General features: G+C 44.8%; 1 protein-coding gene and 1 long non-coding RNA gene across 3 annotated transcripts in view; one reads left to right on the top strand and one right to left on the bottom strand.

The window, feature by feature from the left end:
* Positions 1 to 2,756: 2,756 nt before the first annotated feature.
* Positions 2,757 to 8,209, bottom strand: LOC121088331. Its single transcript, XR_005827911.1, has 2 exons — positions 7,468 to 8,209; positions 2,757 to 6,866 (listed from the first exon to the last, which is right to left on the bottom strand). It is a non-coding gene; the product is annotated as an uncharacterized LOC121088331 (long non-coding RNA).
* Positions 8,210 to 8,405: 196 nt separating this feature from the next.
* SLC2A13 (solute carrier family 2 member 13) overlaps positions 8,406 to 25,476 on the top strand; it is a 169,381-nt gene continuing 152,310 nt past the window's right edge. For both annotated transcript variants that reach the window (XM_040594200.1, XM_040594199.1), the window contains exon 1: positions 8,406 to 9,226. In XM_040594200.1, coding sequence (XP_040450134.1) covers positions 8,674 to 9,226 — 553 coding nt within the window. In that variant the 5' untranslated portion in view covers positions 8,406 to 8,673. The remainder of the gene's footprint in view (positions 9,227 to 25,476) is intronic.

The following is a 25,476-nucleotide window of genomic DNA, read 5'->3' as shown; positions in this document are numbered from 1 at the left end:
CAGCCCAGGTTTCGTCATTAGCTTTTGGCAATGGTCCTTCTAACTTTGAAAACTTGGGAGTTTGCAAGTTCTGGGAGGCATCACACTCGGAAAGTGATGCTGTTTGCAGCCTGCCGCAGACCAGGAGAGCTCAAAAGGGCCTTACTTAGGACCACTGTTCATAGGGTCAGAGGTGATTTGCTTTAGTCATCAGTAAATTTCCATCCTGGCCACAACCTGAGTTGGTAATTACTGGAATTTTGAAAAATTCCAGCGACAGTGTTATGATACCACTTGGTTCAGATAACTAATGTTCCAAGGCTTGTTAGGGGATGTTATGATTCAGATAAGGAGTGTTTCTTGTAGTCAGTGCCATTTCCCACCTCAGCCATGCAGGAGTTGCTAGCATGGTCAAGGGATGCTTAACTGCCCAACTCATTACACATAGTAACAGCGGTTCCTGAGATTGTAATGCAGCCCAGGGGAGAGGGCGAGATGCACCACCACAACAAGGAACAACCTGGTGCCCTTGGTACCCTGGGTGTCTGTATGGAGTGGAAATGAGCCCCTCGTGTAACCTGCCAGGGTCTGCTCCAGCAGCCCAGCATTCTGCACTGAGTGGTTCTCTGCCTTCAGACACCTCTCAAGGTCACCTGCACCAAGGCTTCCAGCATGAATGAAAAATGTGGGGGAGCTCAGCACAGGTGCCACCTGGCACAGGTGAGCTGTGGCTCCACCACAGCACTAGATGACCTGCGCCAACATCTCTGAGCACAGGCAGGAGGAAGAGGGCACATTCAGGTACCATCTTCCCCTGGGGAATTAATCAGGCTGACCTACATTCCCTGGTAGCCTTCTTGTTGCTTTTATTTTAAACATACATCTAATGTTAACCTTCTTGCAGTCATTAGGGTCCTCTTCCGCTTGTCATGTTTTTCTGTAGATGATAGATAGTGACCTTGCAATGACACTGGCCAACAATATCAACACTCCTGAGTGACCACCACCTGACTCCATGAGTTTGAATACATGCAAGTTGTCTCAGTGGTCTTAAACTGCTGCTTCCCTGACGCCCTTCTCTTTTCAGCAGGTGCTGATATGTGCAAAGGCCAGGGAGCACAGTTCACATGTGACAATTAGTGCAAAAAAAGGTGCTGATTACTTCAGCCTTTCCTCTGTTGTCTGTCAGCATGTTGTCTGTCCTATCCACCTGCGGGCCCATGTACCCAGATACCTGTAGGTATCTCTTTTTGCCTTGCTACCCTTTATGTCCCTCAATAATGTTAGTTCCAGGTGGGCTTTAGCCTCCCTGATTTTACCCAGAAGTGCCTGAGCAGTGCTTTCTGCTCCTGCTTCCTGCATATTCCCTGTCTATATTTTAATTCATTAGGATGGACCTTACCTAGCCAAATGGACTGTCAGCTGAAGTTTCCTATGCTCCTGCACAAGGGGATAGTTCATGCGTGAACTCTCAGTAAGTTCTCTTTAAAAAATAATTCATGCTTCTGGGGACTCTTCCCCTTCACGGCTGCTTCCCACAGGCTATTTCCTGAGTAAGCCAGCCTGCTCGCCCGGAGTCCTATCTCTCCGCTGCTCACCTTCCTGGCTCTCCTCTGCATCCGTCACCTCAAGGCTGCTGCAGCCTGAGCAGTGCTCTATGACTGCTCTCACGCCCACTTCGTCCCTGCTCCTCAGCAGGAGGTCAATCCAGCATTAAGAAGAAGGCCATGTCTGCCCCGCTCTTGCATTTATATTAAGAAAATGTCAGCACTGCACTCTAAGAACCTCCTGCATTGCCTGCCTATGCCATACTGCTCTTCCAGCAGACAAACAGGTGGCTGAAATCCCCAGTAAGGACTCCGAGTGGGAGTCTTCCAGTTTGCAGAAAGTTTCAGCCCCTGCCTCCTCCCAGCCTGCAGTCCGTAGTACACACCTATCACAACATCCCCCGGGTTCCTCCTCCCTCTGATCTTGACCCAGAAACTCTCAGCAGGCATGTCTCTGGTTTGATACTGGGGCACTGGGTAGTCAAGGAGCTCCTTAACAGAAAGCATGAAGCTGCCAGCTTTATCTGCCTGTCTTCCTAAACATCCTGCACCCACCCGCGGCCCCATTCAAGCCATGTGCACCACTCCACAGTCTGTGACTTGGATGTTAAAGACCCTGCAACTGTGCCTGGCAGTGCCGCTGCTCCTCCTTATTGCCAGAGGCTGTGCATCGGTGTACAGGCACCTGAGGGAAGCCTCTGAGTGCTGCCTTTTTGACGCAAGCAGAAGTGGGATTAAATCTGTTTTATTTAGGCATACAATTGTAGTTGTAAAGTGAAGCAGGTACACAAATTTTCCATCATTAGTGAAAACTGCCCGGTACCTTGGAAGGCCTCTGGGAAGAGACCCTGTGCATTTAACTCCCACTCTCATTCACCTAAAGTACCATCAGAAGCGCCTCCTAGATATATCCAGGGCCACGTGGCAGTGTCAGATTGTAAGCAGAAGTCCTCACTGACCTCACAGAATCTTTTAAAAAATCAGTGGCATTAATTTGCGATGAATATCAGTGACTGTTCAACACTTCCTACTGATGGCATTAACCTTCCCATGAGATTAGCATATACCCATATCAATTGCTTTGAAGGGGTCAAGAATCACTATTAATGCAATTTTCATGAGTGCTTAATGTTATATTTGAAATTATCACTGTGGCAGGTATGACGCTTCTCAGGGAATTTGTTAAAATTTCTAGAGGGAGTTCCATAAAACATTTCACAGAGAACCTACTTAAAAAATGTAGCAGATTTTAATACTTGCAGCCTAACAAAATAGATTTTTAAAAGATACCTATCTACATTGGTGGAAACAGGACTTTTGAAGTACAGATACAGAAAGAAATAAGCAAGGAGGCAAATAAAAGTTCCAGCTTGTTGCTGCTCCATCCTATTTCCCAGCCACATAAAGTGCTGGTTTTCACCTTCCACGTGCCAGGATGATGTCCTGGCACATATCAGTCCACTTTAGGCACTCTCTGCGCATGTTTTGCCTTTGCACAAGGAATTCATGTGGTCCAATTTCTATTTCAAACTTGCTTGTCCCTCATTGTGCAGTTCTCTCCAAAAAAACACACCAAACAAGTTTTGACGGATTCACCATCTGTCAGATCCAGAGGGTATGACCAACTTAATGAGTCAGTAACTGAATTCCTCCCAGTCTATTTCCAGTTTCATTTGCAACCTGGGATAAAGCACTCCTGTATAGCATTCTGCTCAGAGGCAATGCAATGTCAGGGCTGACAGCAAAACCAGCCTTTAACCTGCTGCTTAAAACAGATGGTTTCCAATTCTTGGGACTTTAATTCGACAGTTGAGATTTTGCTTTGATGAGGTGAGAGCTTATAAAGTAGCGCACTCATGCTGGGTCAGCCGTTACTTTTCTAGAGATGCAGAATAGCGTGCAGTCATGCATAAGCCTAAAAGCCTTTCTGATTTATTTTTCAGTTTTATTTCATTAAATGATGGACAACTGATGTGCTGGTCTTACATAATCCGTAGAAGGATTTGGTTTAGAAGTACTGTCCACCTTTTAGAGAAATGGTGAATCTCATAAATCAAATTTGCTTAGCGAACAATAGAATTAAGGGGGCTTGGACTGAAACTGGAATTTTTGCATGTCGTTCTCTTCTTCCTGCATATGCCTTTCACGTACACCAGGCATTGGAAGATGACTGGATGTTGGAAGAGAGGGTTACCCTCTGACCCCGGGAATCTGAGCTGACTGAGAAATGACCTGTTGTGCTTCTGGGCTTAACTGCAGCACTCAAGGAGCTTTCTGTTGGCAAATGTTTGTTTGAAGATACAGTGTATCAAGAGTAGTGTTTCCCTAGTATCTCGTGGGTAGTGTTGTGCCAAGGCCGTGATGCTGCTGCCAGGTGTTGTAAGCAACTGTAACTTTTACAGGATAACAATGACTTGGCAAGGATTGTAACCTCACAAACCGTCTCTGCAAGTACACAAATGTAAAAATTCCAAAATGTACAATAATAGAAGTCTTTCCTCACCCTCCATTTTGCACTGCCACTCATGTTCAGCATGTGTTGGGCCCTGATTTTTAAAGTGATGCATCTAAATGGGCTACTGGAATCTCACCCTGGACGCCTGTGCGGAGTGACCTCCCTGTCAGCTGTCAGTTCAATGGCCACAGACCTGCTCGGGGCATGTTTGGATTTAGCAACACGCTCTCACACATGTTGCTGCTATCAGAGACTTTGTTTCAGTCAAATCTCATTAGATCTTTCTTTTGACAGCCAAAGGCAGAACGGAACTGTTCTCCTGCCAAAAAAGTTGAGTCCCTGCTCTAAAGCATGAAAAAGCTGGAGATCTCGAAAATAGAGAGAAAAAATTAACTTCCAAAACCATGTGTTTCTTACAATTGCATTTTCAAGGGGTCTGAAGTGGATTTGCTGGAACTCATATGTTTAGCATGAGAGAGAGGGCAATTATGCAAAATGTGAGCTCAAACAATTACTTTGGTAAAGTTACCTGGGATTATAACAGCCTGTGGTGTGAAGTCTTAGGCAACCTTAGCTGTACTGCTGCCAGCTCTGCCTGTCAGGCAAGGAATGCGTCATCCCACAGTTTTCTCAGCTTTTTTCTGCAATCCCCATCATCCACACCCTTTTCCAGTGCCAATGCTGTAACTCTTTGTACTTGTTAGCCAATTTATCTCTTAACACTTGACCAGTAGGATTAAATGCATGGTGTTGGTAGGTTCCTTGCTAATAAATTTCAATGTTACTTTCACTTTGAAAGGATTTTACAAATGAGGTCAATAGCGTTGTCCCAGTTTTACAGATTCAGATGACCAAGGTAAAAAGTAAATAATTGGCTAAAAGTCACCCTGCAGGCTGGGATAGCTAGGAATTAAAGCTCCACATAACAGCATTCAATCGAGGAGAGCTTGTATATATATGAAGGGCAACTTTTGTTGAGAGATTGGAGTCTAATCAGGATCTGTATGTCTAAGGGAGAATGCAAAGCAAACACTGGAAGGATTACAAATAACTAAAACTTCATTGAGAGCTATGAGATATTCAGATAAATGAACAAAATAACTCTGTCCAGATAGTGAAAATGGCTGGAGAAGGAATGTTACACCAGGATCGAAAACTATGGGATGTATCTGAAAGTGTCTTCTTTCCAAACAGACCAAACAATGGTGCAAGAATATGATGAATTTTGGAACAAAAGGAAGTTTTAAGGCAATACACAGCTAATATAAAATTGTTCCTAGTGTTAAATTCCTATTTACAGTTCCTTTTTTCCTTTTTTCAACTAGAGTGTTCCTTATACCCTCAACCTTATATTACCAATACATATTTGCAAACTCAACAAATTGGTGTGATACAGGATCAGGGTTTGTGTCTTGTCAAAGGTAAGAAATACTTTTCATATAAAGTGGCACCTAACTGTATTCCTTGGCGTACTGATAATGTATAGTTCTGTGTAGAGAAAAGTTCCTGAACCTCAAGAACAGCATGCAACTTAACTTGTTAGAAAAGATTTTGGCATCACTATCAGTGCTTTTCCAAGGCTTCAGATGTTATATAAGCTGCTATTATAAACCATATTTGCTGATCTTTTTTGCACATTTAGCTAGGTGATTTCCCTCAGCCCAGCACAGTGCTATTTCTCAACTTACACAGCAACTCCGCTTGTGGCAAAATAATACGAGTATCAGAGCAGGTTCCTTATGAGAGGTTAAGGCACCATAACATAACGAACAAGAAATTAGTTTAGAAGCCTAAAAACACAAGAGGTTGCACACTGTAGTGCTAAAGTTCACATGAGGCTAAAGCCCTCACGCCCACCCCCACAGCACTGACTGAGATGGGAAGAATTATTGATTTGGGGATTTGATCCCTGTATTATTCTCTACTAATTCAACCACGATTTCTCGTAAAGAATACAACCATCGCTGACAAGGCTGGAGCTTCTTCTCCCACAGAGTCAGATCCCTTTTAGCCTCTCTGTCCATCTAGCCCCATGACTCTCACATTCTTGTCTGCACATCAACCCTATTTCCTTTAAGATTCCATCTTTTCCCCATTTAACCTACAATCTTCTTGAGAGGTGAGAGAGAGATTTAAATTCTCCTGGGCTGAAGCAAATCTGTGATTTGGGTCTCCCACCTCCTGGGTGAGGCTATCAACCATTAGGCTATCACACAAAAGACCTACAGCATCTCACTGCACCTTGGCTGGACTGAAGTCCCCAGGAGACTTAGGTACTTGTCCACATGTCTCTGAGTGCCAACAGAGACAGGCGCTAACTCCAGGCTGTTCAGGTCTTGGGGAGTTCTGGGCACATGCGCTCAGCATTTTTCTGGAAGACGTTTTCTGAAGTATGCCATGCATCAACAATATAAAAGCAGGAAAATCTTGCAATTATTCCTGCTCTCTGCTGAAACACAAAAAAATTGAGTTTCTTAAAGCTGGACCAGTTCTTTGATCTAGCTCACAACATTACCTGGCAAACACTTGTGCAAACACACCTTAAAGGAGAGAATGAGGCAATGCTGCAAATCTAAACAGTGTTTCAGTTAAACATTTAATCTCTTGAAAGCATAACATAATACCTAAAATCCACCCAAATCCTTCTTTGGATCTGACCCCCCCGTCCCCTGTCTTAGATTACTAATCATACCTACTATGTCTTTCATTACTGTGAAATCATTTATAAGTCAGCTCTTATCATGAATGAAATCCAGTACTATGGAGATGACCATGGTAACACAAATCTACACGCAAACCAACCGATTCCTCCCTCTTTCTCATGAAGTCAGTCTTCCCTGTAGCGTGTCCTGCAGCTGAACTTCTTTGTTGTGTTCCAGGGAATCCTTTTAAGAGATTAGCTTGAGAGCACGATCTGATGAGAAATTATGCCTGTGACTGTGTTGGGCCAGCGATAGAATAAAAAAGCCCCCAACTTTTGTTAGCTATCTTGAACTTCTATTAACTGTAATATACAGAATGCCTCCAGCTTCTGAGATGGCTGTTAAGACAGGTGGTTTTTGTGACACCCAGCTATTGTGACAAAATTCTGTGAAAGCATTCCTTCTAGGAGGCTACGGATTTGGTGTGATTATTTTCTGTTTGATGCGGTGTCCCATGTTTTTTATTTGGGGCTTACATACAAAAAGCATTGAGTGCTGAGCTTGTTGGGCAAGTCTGGAGACTTCTGGAATATTACAGTCTCTCTCCTGACAGCATTGTAATGTAAGCCAGTCTGCTCGGGGAGAGCTGCCGGACCCGAGGGGGCAGCTTCTTGTGGCACATAGCTTCATTTCGGATGGTACAACTGGGAAGGGCTTCTCGCTGTAGTGCTGAGCGGGCCCCTAACCGTCTGTACAAGAGTAAGGAATGCTCTGCGCCAATCATACCGTGTTACACAAAGCTTGATTAAAACCAACTGAATGTTAACATGTGTTTAATTCTTACCTAGTTCAGGCTTTTCACATGCCCGTGCATGGAAGCTGCTCTGTTGTATGCATCAATCCACTGACACATCTATCACTAACTCGATTAACTACATAAACAATTGCTACTACCGTTCACTTCAGTAACCTCTGCTCGCTCTTTTATTCAGTCGGTGTTATCTGGACCACGGTATCAGCATTGCACAGCTTGCTGTGAGGCAGAGGCAAACCGCCGCAGAGGTGTCCACATCGGACTTTGCTCCCTCTCGTAATATTTAAATTCACGTGGCTGTGGCTGGCACTGCTCACAAGGTGTGGGCCGGGAACAACCGCTCCCATCACCCACCGGAATCCTCCCTCCGCTGGCTGCCCGCCTTAGGGCTCCCCCGGCGGGAGCCCCGCGCCCGGCCCGCACCGCCTCTTCCTCTGCACCCCGGCGAAAATCCCTGCAAAAATGCTTAAAGATGGAACCATGGAAACGCTTAGTCCCGCTTGAAGCATAAGCGTGAGAACAAGCGGCAAACCCTTCTGCCATACGCTAACAAACCGGTCCCTCTCCCAACAACCGGTCGAAATTTCCCCTTTTTTTTGCCACCCGGCACGCAGAACACCGCAAACGCCGCCCCCGTGCAAGGCACCCCGCTAGGAAGTCAGCTGCGATTCGGGGGTACGTCAGCCGCCTGGCCAAGGCGCCGCACGCCCGACGGCAGCGGCACCCCCCAGCCGAGCCCCAACACCGCGGCGGGCTGGGTGAGCTACCCCCGGGCTTGCGGGGCGCCCGCCCGCTGCTCCCGGCAGGGACCCCGGGCGGCGCCGGGCTCGGCGCGGCGCTGAGTGCGCAGGCGCGGCGGGCTGCACCTGCGCAGTCCTGCGCGCCACGGGGAGCGGGGCGGGGCGGGGCGGGGGTGATCGGTCCCGCCCCCTGGCGTCCGGCGCCGTCCCCGCCCGCCTCCGCCTCCAGCTCCGCCTGGCGCTGGGAGCGGCGGCCGCGGCGGGCAACTTCCCCTCAAGTCTGTCCGGTGGCGTGCGGGGGGGGACTATGCGACCCGGCTGAGCGCGGCCCGAGACGGGCGGGCGGGGCGAGGACAGGCGGCGCCAGCAGCAGCAGCAGCAGCAGCAACAGCAGCGGCAGCCGCCGCTCCGCCGCCGTAGCCAGAGTCGCCCGGCAGCCGCCCGCCTCAGCCGCCTGCCCTCCCCCGGCTGGGGCAGGAGCTGCCGCGGCCGTCCCATGTCCCGCAAGGCCAGCGACAATGTGGAGTACACGCTGCGGAGCCTGAGCAACCTGATGGGCGAGAAGCGGCGGCGGCAGGCGGACGGGTCCGCCGGCTCGGGCGCGGCGGCGGCGGCGGGCGAGAGGAGCCTCATCGCCGCCGAGTCGTGCTCAAGCCTCAACAGCGCGGCGTCGGGCGGCGAGCTGGAGCGGGCGGCGCGGCGGCAGTTCCAGCAGGACGAGACCCCCGGCTTCGTCTACGTGGTGTCGGTCTTCTCCGCCCTGGGGGGCTTCCTCTTCGGCTACGACACCGGCGTGGTGTCGGGGGCCCTGCTGCTCCTCAAGAGAGAGCTCAACCTGGACGCCCTCTGGCAGGAGCTGCTCGTCTCCAGCACGGTGGGCGCCGCCGCCCTCTCCGCCCTGGCCGGCGGCGTCCTCAACGGGCTGTGCGGCCGGCGGCCCTGCATCCTGCTGGCCAGCGGCCTCTTCACGGCGGGGGCCGGCGTGCTGGCCGCCGCCCGCGACAAGGAGACCCTGCTGGGGGGACGCGTGGTGGTGGGGCTCGGCATCGGTGAGTGCCGCGCCGCCCCGCCGGGCTCCCCTCCCGGCTGCTGCAGCCCCGGCCCCGGGGGGACCCCGGCTCTTGCCCCGGCGGGGGAGAAAGCCGCCCCCGGGGGCGGGTTTAGCCCGAGCCTGAAAGCGCGTCCGCGGCCCCTTTCCGTCGGGCAGCCCGCCGGCGGGAGGCGGGCGCCGGCCCCGGGGTCAAGTGCCTGGCTGCTGTCGAGGGAAAGGCGTAACCGAGCGGCGTCGGGAGAGGGGTCCGCTGGCGCCGTGGGGAGCGGGCGGGCTTGCCTGCCTCTCCGGCTCCCCGCGGGCGCTGCAGTGCCGGCCCGCCCGGGCAGCGCTGGCTGGTGGCCGTGCGGGGGGAGCGGGCTCACGGCCTTCCTGTGAACGCGCCTTCAGGGTGGGCTCGCGGTGTCGACAGCCCGCAGGGTACGCACGGCGTTGGGAGGGGGTTCTGGGAGCTCAGGAGCCGGGAGGGGATCGTGCCCGTCTTCCTGAACTGTAAATAACTCTCTCCTGCTTCCCTGCACAGCTTTGCTTTCACTGGGCCCGAAAGGAATGCTTTCGGGACAAAATAAGGTAGTAACCTCTCTGGTCAAATGAGATGAGGCTTGCTTTGGGTTTCATTAATAGCCTCCTGCAGAACTGAACGGGAATTACTGCTCTTAAGCTGCCTTCCTATATGTGTTGCATAACTTGCGAACGGTAGGTTGTGGTAAAACTTTATAGTTGTCCCAAAGAACACGAAGTGATGAGGAACGGTTCCTCTAACCTTTGAGACTAGTTTCGGTGCCAACTGTATCCCAGATATCCCCAGAATTTTGGTTGCTCTTCAGCTGCCATCTGTCAGATAGTAACGAGTTATACCCGTCGTCCAGGATAGGCTGTATGAGGTTATTCAGAGTCCTTGGACCACAGTATCTATAAAGAAAAAAGGAAAGAAAGAAGAAAAGGCAAATATTTCTTACTAGAATCTTGCAACCCTTCCTTTCTAAAAGCATGAGGACAAATTGAGAATTAGACTTGTTTTCCTCTACGTAGCAAAGTTCTATTTCTTAGCCATTGAATAATTTTTTGAATTCTCTGGCTTGTTTTAGACATGCTTGCTGTGATGCAATTCATGGTCTTATTAAGGAAAAAAAGTTAGTGAGTCACAGTAAGGGCTGTCGGAGATAAAAATTGACTCCATCCTTGAAAGAGCTTACGCTGGTTTTCCTGTGCAGTAAGGGACATCTTTTTCAGGTTGCTGTTTTCCTATGTCGAGTCGGGTGGGTTTTTCCTAATTTTTAAATGCTACCTCTCTGCGTTTATTTTTTTTTTTCAATCAAGACTTCAGCCTGCAGAATGTTGATAACATTTGTTACTATGTTTAGAAGAGAAGAAAACTTAAATTTGACTATAAAGCGACAGAAGAAGTATTTTGATGGCAATATGTAGTACATATGTTTAGTGGTACATACTAAAAATATCAAATTTGACGTCGTCTTGTGTTTGTAAAGCTTCTCATGTTCCTTGTTGACCATAATTGGTTACATCAACAACTTCAGGGGGAAGAGAGAGGAAAGGGGTGGCTGGCTTGACTCTTGTGCATGTGTTGTCTTGTAGAGAGATACATAAGCACACTGGAATTGTCTTACGGTGGTGAAAATAAATGACATTGGCATTGTTGGTGGGATATGAGACTTGGGATTTAGTAATATGTAAGCCACAGAAATGGAAATTGGGTGCTGGGGGCAGTTCTTTTGTACAGCTGTAGGTCTCTTGTGTAGTCTGGGGAGGGAGATCTCTCTTTGGCCTCTTTCCGCATCAGGGACAGGGATGGTGGTTCTGCTGAGGCTCTGGAGGGCTGAAGTAAGGATGGAGAAATGTTCTGAGGATTTTAGAGTACAAAGCCACTGACTCACATTTTAAAAATAGGGTATTTTCTCCTTTTTATCAAAGGTTGCTGCTCTTTATGTGATGGAGCTTATGGCCAGAAACAAAGCATTACCTTAAAATACTGTGACTGAAGCATCACAAGAGACTCCAAGGATTGCAGAATCCAATCCTAACAAGGTTTATTTTACAAAAGAAAAAGATGATGTGGTTCAAAACTATTCTCATACACCAAACTGTAACAAAGTCTGCATTAAATCCCCCACCAGAGGGAGCCTAGATAATTCTATGAAGGCATTAGAAATTGGTGGAACTTTTAACCAGTTTCTTCCCTTTCTTCTCTTGGAGCCCTCTGACTATCATTTTGCTGCCCACAGTGAGCAAGAACTTCTAGCACTGGTGTAAGGAGGTCGTTTGGTAAAGTGATGCTTCAGTGACAGTGTGAACTGCTGAAATGTAAAGGTGCAATGGCATAGTGTTATAAAATGCTTTTCTATCTGCAAACCAATAAAAAATTCTTTAACTGTGTATAATTTTATACACCTTTGAGGTCTTTTCCCCGTAGCTCTCTGCCAATTGCACATCAAGGGATCTGCTCCAGAAATATGTGTTTGCTTGCATTTAATAAATGAATTACCATGTTAATGGGCGGTACTGTGGTGCTGTGAAAGCAGATGCAGTGGTGGTTAGCTATGGGATTTCATTCCGCCCTCGCTGGTACGGGGTGGATCTGTGTTAATTGTGTCTGTGTGAGAAAATGGCCATTTTTCTTGTGACTCTGATTTATAAAGGGCTACAATTAAACTTTCAGGGATGAAACCCACCGGATATATGCTGAAATGATGAACATCTCTTGCTTATCTGTTTTGTCCCTTTCTTATCATTTTCCATAGAGCTGTTTTGAGATGGAAAAACTCTCCTTTTCTCCTCAGCAATTACAGAAGGAGGTGTTTCTGGACAATAAAGACCACCTCTCCAGCATAAGCCCAAGTCCTCTTTTACTGCAAATGTTGAACAGATTTTTATAGTTGGAAACAGTTATGTTCCTCTTTTCCTCCCTCCCCCCCAGTGTGAGTACAAAATATAGGGAACGCGAAAAAAGGGAAACCACGTTCAGCATGAGCGTAGAGTATGCTTAGATGTTTTCAGGTCTGATTTTCTAAATACGTAGTTCATGACAACTTCAGACAGAACAGCTTAAGAACAAGGTTATGGCCATTGTTCCTTCCCCCACACCTGCCCCTTCCCGAGCAGCTCTGATGTCCCTGGCTCTTTCGGAATTTGGCTGAGACTGATGTCAGGAATGCAACACTTGGAAAGATATTCATTACAGCAAATATGGGCAAAATTCAGACGTTTAGGAAATTGGATTGCATGCGCTCGGTAGCGCTTTGTATGAGCTTAGCTTGGAAGAATGTCATTGGTACAAAGCATGTTTGGATCTTTTGCATCTGGTAATGCTAAAGGCCTTAGCTTGTTGCTGAAGGGTGATCAACCACATTTGGTCCAGGACTGAGGGTCAGCATAGGTTTGCCTTGTGTTGGCTGCTGTAGTCTTCCCTTGGCTCGTCTTTGGTCTGTCATACCCAAGCCTGAGCACAGGCCAGAACTGAACCACCGAAGGCCTGAGCTAGGCATGGCTGTAGATGAGAGCTAATTCTGCTGAAAACCTGCTGCCATGAGAAGGGAGGTGGAGAGTGAGCATAGAGTAGACACTGGGACTAATCTAATAGAGACTAGAAAGGATAATAATAAATAGCTGTTTGCAAAGTCACTTATTTTTTAGACTGTAATCAGTCAATGTCCTAATTTTACAATCACTTTGTTGTCTGAACCCATTGGCTGGATGTGCTTCAATAGCTCACCAGTCTGCTATGGGAGCAGTTTATCCTTCGGCCATCTGAGGATGCTGAAGTTTTTAAGCCCGCAGGTGATGTACATGGGTGTTGGCATGATGTTTCAGGTGGTGTGCTGTTCAGATTACTTTTTCAAGAAAATTTTATGTACCAGCTGTGCAAGGAAAGCTGTTTGAGCTATGCAGGGTTCAGGAAGTGACAGAATTAAGCTTGCTCGCGCAGTTGATATCTTAATGTACAGTTATTATGTGGATGATTAGATTATCCTGTTTTGTTCAGCGTGCAGAATAGATGGTGCTCAAATAATGATCAGGTCTTCAGTGTTTTGTTTTCTTGCTCAGTGTGTGGCTTAGGTGTTACTTAATGCGCACGCTACCCAAGCCCTTGTGAAAGCAGAGTTACTTCTTAGGACTGCTGTGTGTGCATGCACTCTGTTGCTAGGTCTGCAATGCAAAGGAAACCTGACTGGTTAGGTGCCTTGTCTTCTCTCTGACCCCTGTCTTTGCTGGTACGTGATGTATCTTCACAGTGTGAGCCTACTGTCAGTGCTTGCTTTGTACTCAAAATGTCTGTAGTGTTTTTTTTGTTTTTTTTTTTTTTTTTTTTTTTTTTTGTTTAAAGGCTGTATTTGAAAGTGGTGTATGTAGTGTTCCTGGTAGCATCTTTTTACTGCATATGTAGGTCTTATTCTGAGCAGAGGAAACAAGATTGTACACAGAATTAGGCAGGAGTGAAAAGCGCTGGCATATGGTTTCAGGATCCCCTGGTGGGACTGGCTTCTACTGACAGTAAGGTCCAGCAGCAAATAATAAAAGTAACCAAATTTGCCCAAAGGACTTGCATCATGTAGCATCAGCTCTGTATTATCTTTACAGTGGTTAAGTAAAGGTCCACCATATCAGCTGGACTACCATGTATGCAGTGAAAATGTTGGAAAATAACTGGCAAGACCTGTTGTTTACTAAAGATGAGGATGCGTGTGCTGGGGTTTTTTTTTGTTTGTTTTAGTGTACTGTGGAGCTTTTTCAGGTGCTGTGTATTATCTTGGAAAAAACTCCAGATTAATCTCCTCTTCCCCAACATCCCATGGGAGGCTCTGAAGCTTCAGTCTGTTTTTATAAATGAGTGTCCAATAGATCTTTTTAAAGGAGTTTACAGCTTAGTGCATTTTGGAGGCGAAAGTCACTGTCGGCCCCCAAATATGCTGTGCTGCTTCTGGCAGATGCTTGTAATTTTCAATCCAGAGATTCAAGGCTGTTGTTTCCTCCAGAGGCAGTGGTTTGTTAGTATAAGCTTGCAGTAGAGGTGGAGGGGACCGAAGAGACAAATAGCTACATGGTTGGAATTGACTCTTGTACTGCCACTGACCAGAGATGCTCACCCAAGTTTCTAGGATTTATAGCTACTGACATTCCTGTGTTCATTTGGGGTTGGATCTCTGCATTTTAAGAGCTTAATCTGTTGTTGTGCAGAAGCAGCTGAGAGGATATGTTAGCTTCTGACTGGAGCTGCGATCTTGCAGGGTACTGGGAGTACATTAAGATGAAAAGCATTATCTTTTGAAGTCCTCTGATTTTTGTGTGCATTGGACAGGATACAGAGTGCTATGCTCAGTTCACCGTCATATCGACAAGCACTAACTCTGTTACTGTTTTGTCTGATGGTGTAATATCAAAAGATCAGCAATTTATACAAAAATATTGCTGCCTTTGGCAAATATTTAGTGACCGTTTCAGAACAGTGTTAAGTATTAAGCACACATGGTTATATCTAAGAGAATTTTTGGACATTTGATTCTTCTGGAAACTGTGCAAGTCATAAGGGTGGTGTTTCCTTTTTGTGTGTGTGTGTTTTGTTTTGGGCATTTTGCTGCTGCTGCTGCTGTTTAAAAAATAATCCCATAGCTCATAAAACTTGAAATTTATTTTCTGTCTCCAAAACATGGGAATCTTATCTTTTTCCCTGTACTTGGTCAAACTGTTCTATCAAAACATAATTCCTGTTATATTTGAAGTATTTTATTTCATTTTGGAAAAAATACAATGTACCCAGTTCATATGTGATGTAAAATCAAAATTTGTATGGTCCTCCTACTCCATATAAAAAAGGCAGCTTGAAGGAAGCTTGCAGTGTTAAGCACAAGTGGTTTCTTACCTATTTTGAAAAATTGATGTGGGCACCATAGGTGGGCTTATTTTCCAAATGCTTTGTTTGCTACAGGAACAAGAGCCCAGTGGCATCCTCTTACCACGATGTTAAAGTCAGTAAATCATTCAGCTGGAGCTCTTGGATTTGAGTGACTTAAGCTGGAGCTTGTACCAGACCCATCCACGGAGGCATAAGGCAGGACATCTGAGGACAGTCCAAGCAGCAGATTCAGAGTGCTAGCTACCATCTTCTGCTGTGCACTGTCAGAATATGCGCTCAGTTTTTATTCGGAACATACTATATATGTACTTTGCCAATTGTATCCTGATAAGCAATTAAAAAAGTAAAACCACTGAAAGGTAGACGCTCAAAAGAAGGAGTTTTCTAATTGTGCTTTTTCCTTATCTTAGTAGTCAAGATAATTAATTGTAGCAGGTCTATGCTCTTTAGTGGGTTTTTATAGAATGCATTGTATTTCGAAAGACATTAATTTCTTTTAAAATGTAGTCTTTTAGGAATCGTAGGGATTATTCTGTGAAAGTATGGTAAGCTTTTGGGTTGCATATCCTATGGAAGTCCTCAAAATCTATGATTTCTATTTAAGGTGGATGGACTCAAACTGGACAACTGTGGCTGTTTCATGCTGGTGCCACAGAAGTATAACGGCCCTGAGGGATAGCTTTGTCTGCAGGGCTGTTTTATGGGTCTTCACTGGTGAAGAATAGAGGTTTTGCATCTGACCTGTACAGTCAGTATTACTGGTGTGAAGCTTGTGAAGAGACTGGGTTGGTTGGTAGAGTCATTGCAGCTGCTGAAAGCCTAAAACCAGTGACTGCTGAAAATCAGGGGAGCAGAGGTCTTCCTTTGGTTTCTTTCTGCAATGATTATGCCTGGAACAAATAGCAAGAGAAGCAGTTATTAACTAAGTTGTAAAGATCTAGCTCAGCGTAGCTTTGGATGAGTGTGTAGTCATTTCACTACCTTAGCTAAACTATCTTTCTGTAGGCCCTATGATACAATTTGAATGCAAACCCTTCTAAAAGGTGTTTTGCTTATGGTAATTGAAGAAAGGAAGCTTTAAAAAACACGTGTTCCTGTTCCTTCCACTTTTGATCCTCCTCTGTTTTGTTGGAGGTTTTAGACATGTGGTTTTATTAAGGATTTATTCAAAGCAAATGCCAGTCTGAAGGTGAATTTTTCGTAGGTGGTTTCCCGTTTTAGCTGTTTATATACCCAGTCACTGAAGTTGCGTTTCTTAGCTCGGAAACTCTGTCCTTTCTTCCTTTACAAGTGCCTCTCAGATGTGCTGCCTGTGGATGAAATGTCATGCTGTGACCTCGGAGCCCCCCCCACGTCTGGCTGGCTGTGGATAGGCCATGGCATGCTCTCAGCCATGGTGTTAGCAAATGTATTTCTGCCTCCTGCTTGGTTTGGTCTCTTAGTTGGCTAACTAGCAAGGGTACCTGCCTCTTCTACAGTTGTGCATGGACTTCTTTCTTATGTTCCTTTCAGGCAGCCAATCCTTGTTTGTATTGCCCTAGGGATTGCTCCTGGGTTGGCTTTCCTGGGAGTTAAGCATCTCTTTGTGTGGCTGTTGTGCTAGTGGGCTCAGGTACTGAAGCAGTTACGTGGCTGTAAAAAAAAAAAAAAAAAAAAAAAGTGTATGTTTATTGATACATGCAACTCTTTGCCTTGGGCTTCCCCTTTAGTTGTCCCTCAGGGATTGTCTTCTCCCTCCCCTGGAGATGTATCTTCCAGTTATGCATATTCAGGATCTGTCACCCCACCATCTCTACTCGAATTTTTCTTCCCTTCTCCCTGATTTTTCCAGTGTAATTCAGCAAGAGAGCAGTTCTTTGAAGGAGGTTTGCCCTCTGTGGCTAATCTGAAAGCCTTCTTGGCTCTCATTAGAGCTGACGTTTTCAAGAAGCACCTGGCACCAACCTTGGGACTGGTCCTTTGCTAGGGAGCGTTTTACATCAACAGGCACATTCTACTTCTGTTCCTGAATGATGAGGCAATTTCAAGGCAAAAAAAAAACGTTTCCAGGCAATGTGGAAAACGCCGGTGTTATCTGATGTTTTTAGTACATGGGCTGACAGGCATTCTGTGATGCTGAATGGTCTTCAGGGAGAAGCGGGCTTTCTGTGGGAGGCAGTTGCTTCAGCCCTCAAATCTAGAACTTTCTGGTCTCTTTTTGACACTGTTTTTGGGAGGGTCTGAGTTTTCACAGGTTTCCTGCTGTGCCAACTGGTAGCATTGAGGAGCACTCTAATCTAATCAACAGCCAGCCAAGCACATGCAGCTGCGCGCTCAGTTGTCTCTGAGGCAGTAATGAGGTGTTTGTTGATACCCAGACGATAGACACAGAACCAGAAGATGCCAGAAATGGTGGAGGACTTGCTGTGTAAAAAAAACATGTATCCAAAATTAGATTCACCTGGCAAATGCCCATCTTTTCACAGTCTAGACAAAATTAGGTAGCTTTAGAAACCTATACCCTAAGTGGGAGCCTGAAGGCAAGAATTTTCCAGCCTTTTCCCAGAAATGGGAGTTTCTGCAGGCTAATATTTTCTGTCTTGGATAGAAGCAAGGAGTAACAGCCCTTCTGTTTCCCATTTCTTTTGGTCAGGAGCCTCACGAGCATGGTTTTCTCCACTGTTGCTTCCCTTGCAAGTTTTCAGGGAAGGAAAACCAATACTTGTAGTTTTAATGTACCTATGGGTGTAATCATTTTGGGAAAAGAAGATTATTTTCCAGCGTCTGGAAGGAAGTATTAGGGATGTCTTTGTGTTTAGCCACAGTACTTCTACTTTCCTGTCACACTCTGGAAACCCAAGAGAATGCATTCCAAGTTGGAGAGAGCAGGAGAACTTGCCTGGTGTTACACACATTTTATTGCCTGTGCTGTGGGGCTTGTGGTCTTGTAAATTGGGAACATGTTCCAGGGAGTGCTGCTTGGAGAAAAACATCTACTGAAGTGATCACTGGCATATGCTAAAGGAAGGTGGTCTTTAATTTCTGATTGCTTATAAGAAATTCTCTCCTATTCCTTCTCTCAAATACTTGTTTTGTGCCAGAACAACGTAGAAACCCAACAAAGCCTTGAACAATCTACTATGCTTAGTAATGTCTGATAGTTTTGCAGGTGTATTTTTGTAGTTTTAGCACTGCTACTCTTGGTTTACCAAATAAGAACTTTGAACTTAGGCCTACTTGAGGTCAGCAGTGATTTGAAATTCAAATCCATCTTGAACTGATTGCACCCTTAATGAATAGATGGATGTAGGATTTTTGGGTTGGTTTTTGTTTGTTTTTTTTTTTCCCCACCAGTCTGTTGTTCCTTTCTGACTGTCGTCTTTTCTTCATGCTGACACAGTCATAAAAACATGAAAGTGACCTTAAGTGTCATTAAATGACTTTGTGTTGTTATGGCTCATACATTACTATCGGAGAAGTGCCATCATTCATAAGCTATTGATCACATTTAGTATAATAAAAAAAAAGTTAGGTTTTGGTAGTGTTTGAAAACAATAGTAGTAATCTTGATTCATGTCCTGCTCTGAACTGCCTTCTGCAGTTCAGCCAGGTCCTGCTGTAGCACGTGTCCCACTTGCAGGGGTGAGGGGGGAGCAGAGCTCCAGGTGTTCCTCCTTTTCCCTAGCGCAGCACCAGAGCAGAGTGCTGTGCCCAGAGGAGCAGGAAGGGAGAAGGAGCAGGAGTGCCCCGCTATGCAGTTCAGCCTCCAAAGCGAGACCCGACCAGCTGGTGGAAACAAGGAGCACCTGTTCCTGTCTTTCCGTCTTTCCTTCCATGAATTACCATTGATTCTTATCCAGAGCATCTAATAGTACTACAATACTTGATAGTCATCTGTGATTCTGTGGCTTTTTTTTTTTAACCAATACTGTGAAAGATTCAAACGGTGTATGGCCCATTACTTTTTTACAGCTCTAATCCCAGAGGAATTGGCAGTACTTAACCTGGGGAAAATACGGTTGTTGATTTACTGTCTCTTCAGCTGAATATTCAGAAATGGATAGGCAGTAATTTCTTTAAGGCAGAGTTAGTTGTCTTTAGCCTCAGGATCATCTAACTTCTGAGCATGTTGCAGTTTTCTCTTGTGTTGCTGAACTGGCAATTGTAGCATAGGCTTCACATTCTGCCATTCAACAGCAAAAACTGTCAGAGAATTATTGAAGAATTAAAGGTGCCCAGAGAGAGCTGGAAGCAAAAGTTGTGTATTGAAGCGAATATATATCCTTAATAAATTACTTATTCCTGAGCTTTTTGTAGGAAAAGGGGTAGATAACTAAATATATTGATGAAAGCTATGACGGCTGGAGCAACTTCAGAAGTCCGTAAAGATAACTAAAGCACAGAGCCTACAGGAGGTGTTGTAGGCAGGGAATGTTTTTTCTGCCTGTTTGAGCACCTGACTGGAGCACAGTTGGAAACAAGGAGAGTTGGGAGCCTGAGTTCTGATATAGTTGACGGAGGATGGTATATCAGGATCCCAAAGTCAGATGCCTTGAGTCGGAGCTAGTACTTGTCTGGAATCTTCTTGTCCAATGTGTGATAGTAGGAGAAAACCACTGCTGCTTAGAGTATTTTTTGTGTGATTTAAGGTTTAGGTCAATGTGCCGTGTTTCTCGTTCCTAGCTGTATTAGGACTTACTTTGTCTGTTATTTTGAACTTATTTTTCTGTTTGTAGCTGTCCACCTAGGAAGTTTTGTTTAATCTGTGAAGTTAAGGAGGTAAAATTGAAGGGATTTGCGGCTAAGTGCTTGTTCTCTTCATTCGGTTAGTTGATTTTTTAGGATTGTTGGTTGGAGCTATGATTGATCCTGGGGGGAGTCTAACATCTGAGAAAGGCAGTGTGGTAATAGATGAACTAGAACACAGTGAGCATGGAGGAAGTACTGGTTAAGACTAAACCTGTGTGTACGTTAAGCGTGCACTTCAGCAAATGTTTGCATATAAGTGACCTTTTTTTGTTTGTTCATGGGTCCTTGATTCTTTGACTGTTGAGGTCATAGTAGCTATGTGAGCACAGGAATGGGGAATCTGCCTGAGGGGAAAAGGTAAATCTGGTTTTATTCACTGTGGAGTTCAGCTAAGTCTTTTGACTTGTAGACTCCCTGCTCCTGCATTAATCATAGGCTCTGCTGACGTCACTAGTCCGATTCATATCGAAACAGTTTGGAAATCCAGAGCCACCTGGGCAACTTCGGGATCTTGAAAAAAGGGGTGGAAAAGACTAAATGTCCTGCATAGGCATTCATGATGTTTTAGCCCAGGAATTAAATCACTGTGGTAGTATTTCGAGCTGAATGCTGGGGTCTGGTTTTGCATTGTATGTAGTTCTTGGGTAGAAGGAGAAATAAGGCATGGGATGTATATCCTTTCTCTTTTAATGATTGACTGGGAAGTTCCTAGAAAAAATTATTGGTGCATATAGCAGGAATCTGGGCACACATTGAGTAGAGCATTACACAAATAATGTCAACTTCTCTTTTAGTGAGTGGGAATGTACTTTACTAAATTCTTCAAAAGCTTGGACAGGAAGGTACTATTTATCTTGAAATCTAACTTTGGGGCAGGCCCAATTGTTGTCTACACCTGCATGCTCTATGTGATCACCTCTGTACATCTTACTGCCCAGCAGGTTTAGGGCTTCCTTCCTTTCCTGACCTCTGTCTGCAGTTTTACTAGCAAGGGTAAACAAAACACTGTCAAGTTCAACAGTGTGTGTGCACTTCTGAAAAAGCTGTTGTTTGAAGGCGTAATTTTTAATGTCAAGCTCTGTTGTTGTTTTGCTTTCTTTTGTGTCTGCTGATGGTAATTTTAAAGTAAGAAAAGATGCAGCTTGTGTTTTGGCTTTGCTTCTGCATTTCCTCACCTATTTCTGAATCTTCCTTCCTTGGAGTCAAAAGCTGTCTTGTGTCAGTCTGCTGGCCCTCTCCCTGATTCAAAGTTAATTGCTTTGCCTGACACCCAAGTACTATCTGGGCGATTAACTGTGATCCTCTTAGATGTGGAGTGCTCCCTTGCACAGAAGGATAGTGCTCCGAGCTTATAAACACAGCAGTGCAGAGGTTTTTCCGTGTAGCTCAAGACCATCAGGCCTATCTCTTCTGTAATATCAATTGTACCTTTAGCAAGACTTGAGCCACCTGTGTACAATAGTTATGTGAGTCTGTTCAGAAGTTAATTCTCAGTAATTTACCCTCTAATGGTGAGACTTCTGAGGGACAGTGTGCGTGTGTTTTCTGGTTTTCTTTACCTAGAATCTTAACCCATTTCTGGCTGGCTTAATAGAGCCTTTGCTCATGTATCTTTCGTCCATGAGTATGGATTTGTGTGTGACTGTTTTAGATGGGTTGCTGAGGCAGAAATTCCTGTGGCTGTGTGTGTGCTGCTTGGGCGAGGCCAAGCCTGGCCTGCCTATCACCCTGCCGTCTCAAGCTTTTGTATTAATTCTGCTTTTCTTCTTAGAGTGTCTTTCCAGGATATGTGAAGTGAAACTGCATGCTAGGTACCATGGGGACTTCTTATGGACCACTTTGTTACAGTCCAACTATTCAGTTTTTCAGTTTGTCTAGGTGCAATGGCTTCTTGTCCCCGAGTTGACCCTGTGAGGTGCTTCATTTGGACTGGGATATAAGGGAAACCATGCTCCTTGCACTGGTGCAAAGAAGGGACAACTGGAAGTGTGGGTGCTGAAGTGGCTTATCGGCCACACTTGTCTCTCCTGGCCCATATAGGTTAGAAAAAATGCCTGATCCAGGCCTCTAAACAGTTGTGTTGGGAAGTAGGAATCCAGGCATCTGGAGAACTCTGTGTGTGTGCGTGTGCAGGAAGAAATGAGTAATGAAATGAAATTACAATAGTAGATATTTTAATTAGGAGTTTGTTTGTATTTTTGTGGTGAGAAAAACTGTGATTGGAGGTGGCTGTGCAAGAGGATACTGTAAACCTGTTGTGCAGTGTGTTAGTAACGTTTCACAGCTGTGCTGTAGACCACAGGAGAAGCTACAAGGAACCGCTTTGGGGTGTGGAGCCGTTATTTCTGCTTTTTAAAATTATATCGAGTGGGAATATGTAGTTCTTGGCTCAATTCTTTCTTCTTCATTGAATTTTTATCAAGTAGGAATGTATGTTTCTTAGCGTAGATAACATGGTCTTGTATGGTTGAACACCTGCACAGAGTAACTAGTTTTCATCTGTGCTGTGGCAATGAGCAAGAGAGAGAACTTTGAGAGGCCTGACTTGGCACTCTCACCAGTTTTAAGCCAGTGTGATTCCATTGATGTTACAACAGTGCTAATTTATTTACCTCATGATCTTGATAAACTACTAATTAGTACAGTACTTTACAGGAGGTGTGAATCTGTTCATCAGATAATTGTAGGTTCATATAAAATTAAGTCTGTAAGGTAGATATAGATGCCATACTGAGCTAGAACTGAAATACAACTTAGACAGATTTTTTAGAGAAGTTTGTAAGTCTTCAGCTGATGTTTGAAGATGACATACATATTTCTTCATAAATGCTTATATTCACCTTCTACGATGTTTTGCTTACAGCAATGCTTGGTTTCTTGCCTAAAGCAAGTGACTCAGTTAGTTGTAGTAAAACATAAAAATGACCGAGTGCATACTTCTCAGTCTTGTATATGTTCCCAATGTAGCTGAATCGCATTGAAGCAATGTATGTGTCTCTGCATTTCTATTTGTCATACGTTATCAGCAATAAAATCCATGTATCACTAAGGCAATAATAGGTTGAGAAGTGTTTGGTGTGCTGTGTCTCCTTTTCGCAGTTGCTCTGCATGTTCTTGGTTTGGATTTTCTTTGTCATGCATTATCAGCCACTAAAATACATATGACCCTGAACCAATAATAGACTGAGAAGTGTCTGGTCTGCTGCATTTCGCTTTCATAATTGCTCTGTGTGTTCTGTACTCTGCAGATTTGTCCTGTTACAGGATCTGCAGCCATCTGTTTTTTAAGGTACAGTAAATTTTGCAAATGCAAATACCAGCTTGGGTTACCTTTCCTAGAAGCTGGAACCCATACAGTTTGCTTGTGTCTGTAGAAGCAATAGTAGCAAGGACACTATTGCAAGAAAAAACCACTATTTAATGCTGATACAAAGAGCTTAGAGACACATAGCCTTGAATTCATCTTGCCACAATGGAAGTTTCTTGTGTTATGCAGTTTTATAGTCTGAAGTCTGAATTAGAGCAAGCCTTATGTTAAAATAAGTTAAATATATGCACATGGTTGTTTGCCATTCAGAAGGCTGTCTAACTTTAAATACTGCAGTAAGAAAATGTCTGTTGTACTGCTGAAAGGCCTGACTTGCACACTGTGTGACCCCGTATGTCTGGTGCATTGTCTTTTGCTAAGTAAACACAAGACCAATCTGTAATTCTTGTTTTGTCACGTCCTGGCCACTTGATCTTGAAGTGACTGTGGGACTTCATGCTTCCATATTTTCCTTGTGGGGCTGATGTTTGCTTACGTTTTTGAAAGGTGTTCTTTGACTTATTAAAACAAAATAATAATCTTAAATTCTATCAGTCATAACCTGTTAAGCACTACAATTTCTCTGAATGGACTTTATACTCTGATTTTCAGTTTCTTGGATAATTTCCTCTTCAGTCAGATCTCTTCTCTTCCCCTCCTTGCTGTGTGTAGAGCTTCATCATATGGTATATTGAAGCACTACTCAAAAGATCTGTACATCGTAACAATTAAAAAGCCCTTTAAGAAAGGAGAGCAATGTAAACTGAGAGTGAGCAGAGGATTGTAGATGTGAACTTGACAGTATTTGAAAGGTGGATCATGCAGCACCTGAAGATAACAAGCAACAGACATTTGAGTTGTTGGAAGCACAGTCTGTGTGAAGTTTTTTTTAGCTGCTACGTTACTGAGGTAGGTCATGAGCATTAAGGAAGGGGGTTCTGCTATTAAGGAGGTAGTCTTTAGTGCAGGGGTCCTCAAACTACGGCCCGTGGTCTGGATACGGCCCCCCAGGGTCCTCAATCCAGCCCCCCGTATTTGCAGACCCCCCCGCCCCCCCCCCCCCCCCCCCCCTCGCCAGGGGTTGGGGGGGGGGAACCAAGCAGCCGCAGATGACTGCCTGCCACTTCATCCGTGCGCCGGCCCCTGGTTAAAAAGTTTGAGGACCCCTGCTTTAAGTGGCATTCTGCTGGAATAGAAGGTTCTTCCCAACCTCATCTACATATAAACCTGTCATCAACATGTGTACTTTACGATATAGGGCAAATACTGTGGTTTTATTATTTTATTACTGCGTACAACCATAAATGGTACTAACAAGGCAGGTAGGAGTGGGTAGTCATTTGGAGATGGTCACCTATGAGCTGTTTTGTGCTTTGTTGCTGGTTCATAGTATTTTATTAGAAGCTATCACAACTGGTTTATTTCCAACTCACAGTTACTCCATTAGTGCTCGGTTTAATGATTCTTCTCCAGTGGATAATTAATTCTGCCTCCTGATGCTGCCCTCCTGCAGTATTGTCAGCAGTTCCTACCTTTTGTTTTGGGGAATAAGGAAGAGGATGTAGACCAGAGATGTTTAAAAAAAATATAAATAAGAGTAATTCTTTTTATTGTTGAGTGAAAATTCAATTATATGTAGCTAGATTTTACTGTAATTGATGTTTCAATTACATCTTGCTGTATGAAAACTTAATTAAAAGATCAGGTGAAATGTGGTCAGATTATAAGGAAAACCAAGATGGGAGACAGTAATTACTTCATAGTGTTTCTTTGGAAAGAGTGCTGTGAGGATTGGGAGCTCCCTCCCTGCTCTGGTATTCAGATTTTCAGTCAAACGCAAACATAAAAATTGCTTTATAAATTTTCTCTATGGAAGCAGAGTAATGCTGTAAGTGCAGAACTTGCAAAGTTTGTATTTTAGGGAGATCCTGGATTTAGGTGTTTTCCTTGGTGGTAGCTTGTGCATGAATCTTTTTTACTTAAAACTGGAACCTGACATGAGAAATGTCATCTCAGTTTGAAAGAGAACATGGCTTCATTTTTAACTGTGAACTTTCCAGTTTTCAGGACAGAATCTGCTTCTTAGTGGGAGCAAATACAAAGGAGTTAAATAAAATTAACAGGAGGCTCTGTAGCACCTGTGCCTCAAGAGTACAAAAAAAGGTGGTGCACTTCAAGGCGGGGGGACAGCAGACTGAAGCAGCAGAGTCCTTCATTGCCTGGTTAATCATCTTTATGACTTACAGCGCTTTGTTGCGAGTTGCACAGGGCCAGCCACAGGAAAAACAGATTTTATCTTAACAAGGATATTTGCTGCATCTGTGTTAATTAGAATGGGACTGTC

The sequence above is a fragment of the Falco naumanni genome, chromosome 5 (genome assembly GCF_017639655.2).
Source record: "Falco naumanni isolate bFalNau1 chromosome 5, bFalNau1.pat, whole genome shotgun sequence".
Classification (NCBI taxonomy): domain Eukaryota; kingdom Metazoa; phylum Chordata; class Aves; order Falconiformes; family Falconidae; genus Falco; species Falco naumanni.
Note: the sequence above shows the minus strand (reverse complement) of the source record. Positions and strands in the feature narration are given on the sequence as shown.